Consider the following 9,326-nt stretch of genomic DNA (forward strand, 5'->3'; position numbering starts at 1 on the left):
CGGGGCCAGGATGGAGAACGCTATCGAACCTGCGGATCTCTTCTTGGCTCTTGGGATCACTACTAGACCAGCATTTTCAGAGCGCAGGCTCCGGACCGGAATATAGGGGGAAATTAAATCTGAAAGATATGAAGGAGCAAGTCCATGCATGATTTTGTATACTACCAACAGAACCTTAGAAATCTCATCTTAAGCTAACAGGGAGCCAATGCAGGTTAGCTAAAAGATATGAGTCAGCAAGTCCATGCGTGATTTTGTATACTACCAAGAGAATCTTAAAATAGTAAATGGTCTGCATTTATATAGTGCTTTTCAAGTCAATGAAGACCTCTCAAAGCGCTTTACACTTACCCATTCATACACACACCAATCGGGAGTCAGCAATGCAAGGCGCTTACCTGCTTATTGGGGGCATTAGGGATTCAGTGTCTTGCCTAAGGACACTTTGACATATAACACGGAGGATGAGCGCTCTACCTCCTGAGCTGATCACATTTTAAGCTAACAGGTTAGCTAAAATCGGGGTAATGTGATCAAACTTTCTTGTTTTAGTTAAAAGCCTCGCTGCAGCATTTTGTTCCAGCTGAAGGCTCTTGATTTTGGACTTTGGGAGACCGGAGAGTAGTGCATTACAGTAATCGAGAAGGGAGGTAACAAACGCATGAATCATAATCTCCGCATCCAACTGAGTAACCTCTTTGTTTGATTCAAAGATAGGGGTTTTATTTTTTGCGGTTCCAGATATTTTTTGTCGTTGATTCATTCTGTTTTGACTAAAGTCATTGCAATGTTTACATTATATTCAAAAAGAGTGGCAGTGTTTTACTTGTTGTCTTTGAAAACAGCCTCAGTCTCTTGGCAAATTATCCTGGCGCAGTTGTTTCGGATTTCTGTGAAAAAAATATTCCAATTTCCATTTGTCCTAGAGGCGGTAACCATTACAGTCAACTTTCCTTATTTGAAAATCTTATTTACAGATGCTATGTCGGAAATAGGGTGGGCTAAATTTCTCACAGAAAGACAAGGGCAAGGTGGCCAACGTGCTACTGCCATCATCTGGTGAAATGGTGATATTTTTAATTTTTCTTTGTACAAATGTATTTTATATTGTGGAATTTGCGGTCAACATTACTGGCGGGCCATATATTATTAGTTTTATGACAGAGGCCACAGGACAGTATAAATTTGACCATGGGCCTTAACTGGTCCCAGGGCCGGAATTTAAACGTGCTTTCAGTAAATAGTAAATGATAATCACATTTATAGTGTAATAATTTCATGAATATAAATAAATACATATAAATAAAGATACATAGATAGAGAGATAGAAATATAGATAGAAAGAGAGATAATTGTTTTGACTAGCGGATAAAAAACTCATACATGTCAACCTCCACGGCTCCATGCCCTTACAAACTGTCGTATTTTCCCTTACAAAATACAAAATAATCTTACACTATATTTTTTTCAAACATGTTTATTTATGTAGTTTAACATGTTACATTGTACATGTGTTTCGTTATATCATATATATTGTTAATCAACATTTTGTTGTGAGATACTGAATTGCTCGACATGAATGAGGTTTATTATAAAAAGAGTTCAAAAATGAAGTAGCTTGGACGTTCATTGTAGAAGGAAAAAATACATGCAAATATAATTAAGTAGAATAATACATTTTCTTATTCAAATTATGAATTCATTTTCTGCATTCAATGATTGTTGGTAATATACAGATTAAAGGGATAACCACAAACCTGTCTTTTTTCATTTTCTCATTTTATACTTCCTTTTTTTCTTAACTTCTTTATACAGTAATCCCTCGGTTATCGCGGTAAATGGGGACCAAAACCACCCGCGCAAAGTGAAAATCTGCCCTTCAAAAATGCTTAATTATTATTATTGTTTTTAAAAAATTATTTTATTTTATAATTATTATTTTTTAGACCTGCGAAGCTCTGAACCCGCGAACGTGGAACCACGAAGTAGCAACGCCCCTTCAAAAATGCTTAAAAAAAAAAAGAGTTTTAAAAATGTTTTTTTTTATCATTTTATTTTATTGTTATTATTTTTTAGACCCACGAAGCTCTGAACCAGCGAACATGGAACCGCAAAGTAGCGAGGTCCCACTTTAACTCGTAATATAATGCATCAAAGAAAGTGAGCCGTTTGAGAGCCGGCTCTTTTTAATGACTTGAGCCAAAAAAGCCGGTTTTCTAAAAAGAGACGGACTGCCTTTCACTACATCAAACCGCTCGCTTCGTTTGCAACGGGGAAAAAAAACGATACAGAGATAGAGGCTACCGCGGCCAACTCGTTTGACTTGATTTGATTTGCTGTTTCCTGATAGTCGGTGTATACCGGATGGTACCCATACTTGAGAAATTTGCGTTTTTCCGTACAGATTTCCTTTTACGTCGTACATGTTTTAAAATGCATAATAAACCTACTTTGTGCGGCAAAACCGTACAGGTTGACAGGAATGCTTGCGGATAAAAAAACTTTTTTCGCATCAACAGTTGAGCAAACACCTAACTAATCTAAAAAAATGTTTTTAAATATGTGTTTTACGGTAAAGCGTCAGCAAAGTTGCCATGGCAACGACCGGAAACTGTCGCTCCTTAAGTGTGAGACTTCCTTATTGTCTGACAGGTCTCAGGTGAATGGGGGGTGACGTCACCTGGGCGCTCAGGTAGGTCGCACCGAACTATACGGAGGAAATACTTCATTTATTGGCTTTTTATGAGAAACCCCCCACGAAGTAATCTCCGATCCTGGCTATGGATAAACTTAAATCGGTTTTAAGCGGCGAAGAATCGCGGAGAGACGACAGGACGGTTTTGGAGGCAAGATTGAAGAAATTGATTTACAGTATTTGTCTTCCACGCTAATTTGTGTTGATTGTGTGCGCAGCAAGTGAACGATGCGTCCACACTTGGATGGGGGACGAGGGTAAAAGGATTCATCGCCTGTTTTGTGATCGGTGGAGCGTGCGCCATTCTGGTAAGTCCTACGCGGAAACGAGCAACATTTTGTCGGCGTGCACAAAGCCGAACGGGTGCTTGTTGTCGTTTTACTGGTTCGTCCCGTCCTCGGGAATGCTGCTGAAGTTCACTGTAGCTCCGATAAAAGGTTATTTGTTGTTTTTGACTGTTAAAATAAAATGGGACATTTGAAGGGACAGTGTGTAATATTTGACCACTTGTCAAGTCAAGTCACATTTGTTTATACAGCCCTTAATCACAAAAATGTCTCAAAGGACTGCCTAGTATTACAATGACACAATTACCTGATCTTAAACCAACATGCAGGCAAGGATTGATTATCGATTATTGTATTGTGTAGTGCAACCCAGAAAAAGTTGTGCTGATAAGCAAAAGAAGAATACAAACTGCGGAGACTGAAAATAACCAAAACGCATTTTTTTTTCCTTTTCTTATTTTTGACCGGTCTTTCATGTTCATGTTTCAAGAAATAGGGAAGAAATGAAAGGAAATGAAAGAAAGAAAAGATAACATTTAAGAAAAAAATAAAGAAAACAAAGATGGAAAGATTAAAAAGGAGAAAAGGAAAAAGAAGAAAAGTAAGAAGGGTGATAGGTCTGAAAACCTGAGAGAAAGCAAATCAAGAAATAAGAAGGAAAGAATGAAGGAAAAAATGAAAAAAAAGAGCAAAATGGAGGAAAAAATACAGGAAAAGAAAGGAAAAAAAAGTAGAAAAAACGTTTTTTTTTTAGGTTTTTGGGTAATCATAGCAACAAGATGGCCAACAATGTCAGCTCCTTTTAGGTTGGCGTCATTTATGCCAAATAAATGCAAATTTCTGAACCTAATGTGTATTAAAAAATGCATGTTTATACTGGAGTTCAGGTGTTTTTACTTAATATTTAAATCCCTGTTGTATTTTGTAATGAAGGTAGTTTTTTTAGTACTTGGAGGTGCTTATTAGTACACACTGTCCCTTTTAAAGTTAATAATTTATTGTAGCACAGTGAAGTGACGTGAGCTTCATGTCTGATGAGGCTCAGTTAGATTTACAGATAATTGAACCTACATCTTTTGATTTCAAAGGAAATAAATTGGTATATAAACTGTAGCATAGTAAAGAACACTTTATTGTCTTAACTTCTAAATGAAGTCATTTTGAATAAAATCATTACTAGATGGGTAATCTTAATACCTGCCCAACTCACAAATGTTTATTATTTCCATCCATTATCTGCACCGCTTATCCTCAGTAGGGTCGCGGGGGTGCTGGAGCCCATCCCAGCCATCCTCGAGCAGTGGGCAGGGGACACCCTGACCTGGTTGTGTTTATTATATATTACTGTTCTATTATTTTTTTCACATTTTCATCTTTTTACACATTTTTAATCCTTTATCCTTATTTAGTCTTATTTTGCACTGAAAGGAGAAGTCCTCCAATCTTGTTGTACTTCTGTATAATGACAATAAAGACCGTTCATTGATTCATTCATGCTATTCATGATATAAAGTCACGTTTTAATCATCCTGAAAAATGTTTTTCTTTCTACTTTAGAACCAAATAAAGGAAAGAATCATTTTAACAAAGTTTTCACATTTTTTTTGATGGACAGTATCCCTCAAGCACGTATGCTACTCTAAAATTATACATAATATAATAAATGATCATAAAAAAGATCAACAATAACTTAAACATATCCTATTCTGAAAATAATTCATATAACATCTATTATATAGATTATTTTCCTATATTGCCAATATATAAAGCATTTTCAACATTTAATTTCTAAGAAGATTTTGTGCCATTGTCAAGAACCGGAACAGGACCCAAATGCATGAAGTTTCTCACACAAGCCTTTTATTTTACAGGAAATTGGGAGTCATGCATGTTAGGCAGCAGTCTGGCGGGGAATGATAGTAATTCAGAGGCCGACGAGATCGATACCAATTGCCTGAGCAGATATCGGACAAGACAGGACAGACAGGATAGCTATCAAAACAGAATATCGAAATTAAACAAGACAAACTAGACGGGAACAAAACTGGAAACCGATATTAAGCAACGGGACGGACAGGAATTGATATCAAAACAGGATAAACTAGACAGGAACGAAACTGGAAACCGATATTAAACAGGACAAAATAAACGGGAACAATACTGGACAGGAAATACCAACAGAGGATCGTTGACGGACTGACAAAGGAAGAGTGAAAGCACTGAGCTTAAATAGACGGAAAGCCAATCTGTCAACGAGCCGCAGCTGGCACCACACGTGCAGGGCCAATTGGGCGCCATGGCAACCGTGACAGCCATGTTCTGATTTGTTTGCTGTAATGGACCAAAATATTACACACAACCACATGTGAATGGTTCTTTTGTTATAAACCCCCCAAATTGCTTCGGGTTCCGGATTTCTGCTGTTTGAAAATGAAAGTTTCATTATGTGTGTGTTTGCAGGGTGTGTGTTTACTTTTCCTCCCCCGAATCGGCCTCATCCTCTTCATCGTCCTTTACACTTTTGGCAACATTTGCGCGTTGGGGAGGTGAGTCTGCATACCAGATAATATTCATATTATTTTAGGTCGTCATGTTCACACCCTTGTTCGAATGCAATGTTTTGTTATTGAATAAATGAGACTGACAATAAGCATAACTTTATTTACATTGCACTTCAAATGGTGCCAGGTGAACTTGTTTGGAGCTCTCTGTCACGGTTGCCCATGGCGCCCAATGGGCCCTGCTCGTTTGGCGCCAGCTGCGGCTGGTTGACTGATTGGCTTCCCTCCTATTTAAGCTCAGTGCTCTCACTCACCCTTTGTCAGTCCGTCAACGAACCTCTGCACCCGCAAGAAGTGTGGTTTGACTCTGTCCGGTATCCTGTTTGTGTATCCTGTCCGGTATCGATCCTGTCTATTTCGTCCTGTTTTGATATCTGTCTCCGGTCTCCAGTGTCTGGTATAGTTCCCGTCTATCTCGTTTTGTCTGATCTGTCTCCAGTCTCCTATATCTGTTATCAAGCCTGTCAGTCCCGTTCTGTCCGGTATCCACACCATCTGTCCGGTATGGGCTCGTGTAACTGGTATCGATCTCGTTTGTCTCTGGCTTTCTGTTACTCCACGCCAGACTTTTGTCTTTTTTCTCCTGCCCAGCGATCGCCGAATCACTGGCATCTGTGTTAATGTGCATGACTGCCCCATTCCCGTATAATAAAGCTTGTGTGAAGAACGTTACGCATCTGGGTCCTTCTCCTGTTCCGGTTCTTGACAGTACGAACTGACCAAGGGTGAGTGAGAGCGCTGAGCTTAAATAGGAGGGGGGACCAATCGGGTAACCAGCAGCAGCTGGCGCCAAACGAGCGGGCACAGGTCAGTGTAATGAGTAATCATGACACTCTCATGTGCCGTCCCTTCTCCAGGTTTCTTCATTTTCCTCATTTAGAGGTTTTCCTTGCCCTCATGTAGGTTTTGGATCAGGGAATGGCATACCTGTCAACCTCCAGTGCTCCATGCCCTTACAAAATGTTGTATTTTCCCTTACAAAATACAAAATAATCTTATATCATATTTTTTTTAAACGTGTTTATTTCTATAGTTTAACATGTTATATTGTACATGTGTTTCGTTATATCATATATATTGTTAATTAACATTTTGTTATGAGATCCTGAGTTGCTCGACATGAATAAGGTTTATTATAAATTAAGTAGCTTGGACATTCACTGTAGAAGGAAAATACATGCAAATATAATTAAGTAGAATACTGTAATACATTTTCTTATTCAAATTATGAATTCATTTTCTGCATTCAATTATTGTTGGTAATATACTGATTAAAGGGATAACCACAAACCTGTCTTTTTTCATTTTCTCCTTTTATACTTCCTTTTTTTCTTAACTTCTTTATACAACATCATAATTCGTAATATAATGCATCAAAGCAAGTGAGCCGTTTGAGAGCCGGCTCTCTTTAATGAGTTGAGCCGAAAAGCCGGTTCTCTAAAAAGAGACGGACTTCCTTTCACTACACAACTCGAACTCGTTTGACTCGTTAATTTGCCGTTTCGTGATAGTCGGTGTATACCGAATGGTACCCATAATTGACAAATTTGGGTTTTTCCGTACAGATTTTCTTGTACGTCGTACTCGTCTTAAAATGCATAATAAACGTACTTTGTACAGCAAAAAAGTACAGGTTGATAAGTATGGGATGGTGTAATAATAGTCCATAGTTTTCAATAATTGTGGTCTGTGCAGCCATTTAAGACTCCTTGTGATTAAGGGCAATTTTGTAAAAAGCCACAACAACAATAGCTAAGTCATTAAATTTTATGCCGTCTCTAATATCACAAAAACCTGCACTGAAACAGTGTTGTGTAGGATTTTTTTTTAGCTCCATTAAATGCTGTTTGTTCCTACAGCACCATGTTCCTGATGGGCCCCATGAAGCAGCTGAAAAGGATGTGTGACAAGACTAGAGCCCTGGCCACCACCATCATGATTGTGAGGAAAATGCCATATTATTTTAAGTTGTGTTGCAGTAAAACAGAGATACATCATGACATAAATACAAAAATATTTCTTAGTTTTAGGTGTATTGATGTGTATGTAACAAATTTATGTCTTTTATCAGAAGTTGGACACGGCTAACACGTGATTCTTGTGCATTTTTTCTTTTTTTAGACGTGTCTAGTGTTGACGCTGTGTGCTGCTTTCTGGGTGAGTAATTATCTTTTTCATGATGCTAAAACAAAAATTCCTGCTGACTTGATCACAATTGTGTTCATCTTTTTCACTCCAGTGGAAAAACTTTGGCTTGGCATTGTTGTTTGTCATCCTGCAAGTGTTATCGTTTAGCTGGTGAGTCTTAAATATCGCTCTACAATTGGACTGTTGGATTTAATTTTTTTTTTTTTTTTTTTTTTTCCAACAGGTACAGCCTTTCTTACATCCCATTTGTCAGGTTTGTTGAATTACCTTTACTGTTTACTGAAAAGTCATGGTAAAAATTAGAATGCATAGTTACAACTTAATATTTAAAATGTTTTTTGTCTGCTGTAGTTCAAGTAGAAATAAACTTGCTTTCTAATCCGTTGAATTGCCTTGCAGGGACGCTATCTTGAGGCTGGTGGCCATGTGCATAAAATGAGGCCTGCATCAAATTCGTCAATGTTCATGTGTTTTTTTTAAAAATTGCAAATATTTCCCTCGTTTTCCTGTGTACAAATATAAGTGTGTTTTGTAATATTTTCTGATTTTCAATCTTTGTCACAAAATGGGCTTTGGTGATACACAAGGTTCTGGATTTTTGTTTGTATAGTCCTTTTTAAATTAACGTGTTATGAATAATATTTCTGTTACATGTTACTGTCTGTGTAAATTGTTGAAATGTATTACATTATATCAGAATAAAAAAGAAAGAAAAATATGCTGTCATTTTCAATGCAGTCAGTTTTGTTTGGAGTAACGGTGGGGGACAATTTAAAGGGACAAGGTGCATTATGTAGCGCCTCCTAGTGGTAAAAAAATCTAATTAAAATAAAACAATTTTTGATTTAAATAATCAGCAAAAATACTTGAACTATTATACAAAAGTGTTTCCCCCCGAAATGCTATGCCAATATGCAGAGAAACTTGCAAAGGTATCTGAGAGAGTTGTCCTGGAAACAAAAACAAAACTCACGAAAGGTTGGTCAAAAAAGATAGCAGCAAAAATCAGGTATTTTTGTTGACAAAAAAGATAAACGCGGAGTCAATTTATTTTAAATTAATAGTCTGAATTGTTTTTTATTTTGAAAAATCCTCCATAAAATGGGGGTTTTAATTGTGCAAAATATCCCCCCAATTTTTTTATTTTCTTTAAAACACCAACATCTTTACAATAAGATGTGATTTCTTTTTTTTTGTAATACTCAACTAGAACGTTTGGTTGGTTTGGTTTCTTGAATGAATTATTGATAAAAATATATCGAAGGACGGGGAGTCAACCTAGAAAATTGGGTCATATTGCGCAATCAAACCAGAACAAATTACTTTTTAAAATGATTGTTTTGTTTGGATCCCTTAACCACTACTGTTGTAGGGACACCATTTCCTGTGGTGTGTCTTGGGCTAGCTGTGTATATACAACTAAAATAAAAAAGGTTTAATTCTATTTTAGGGACATTGTGTCTTATTTAGTGCCTCTTAGGGGTAAAAAAAAAATCTTGGGAAAAAACTATATTCATTTGAATTATAAGCACAAATACATGTACTTTCATGTAAACGTTTATAGGTCAATAAATTTGTATTTATATTACATAATATGAAGCCCATTGAGAAGGAGCTGACAAGATTGCAATTTGC

At 37.0% G+C, this 9,326-nt stretch overlaps 1 protein-coding gene across 1 annotated transcript; it reads left to right on the forward strand.

The window, feature by feature from the left end:
* Window positions 1–2,639: 2,639 nt before the first annotated feature.
* sft2d2a (SFT2 domain containing 2a) lies at window positions 2,640–8,401 on the forward strand. Its single transcript, XM_088349562.1, has 8 exons — window positions 2,640–2,846; window positions 2,914–3,003; window positions 5,443–5,528; window positions 7,403–7,484; window positions 7,665–7,700; window positions 7,783–7,841; window positions 7,915–7,944; window positions 8,091–8,401. Exons 1-8 carry the CDS (start codon window positions 2,781–2,783, stop codon window positions 8,128–8,130), a joined length of 489 nt encoding a protein of 162 aa, XP_088205688.1. The 5' UTR covers window positions 2,640–2,780; the 3' UTR covers window positions 8,131–8,401.
* The last annotated feature ends 925 nt before the right edge of the window (window positions 8,402–9,326 follow it).

Source organism: Urocampus carinirostris, chromosome 12 (assembly GCF_059441175.1).
Source record: "Urocampus carinirostris isolate Australia breed hairy pipefish chromosome 12, RoL_Ucar_1.0, whole genome shotgun sequence".
NCBI classification, from domain to species: Eukaryota; Metazoa; Chordata; class Actinopteri; order Syngnathiformes; family Syngnathidae; genus Urocampus; species Urocampus carinirostris.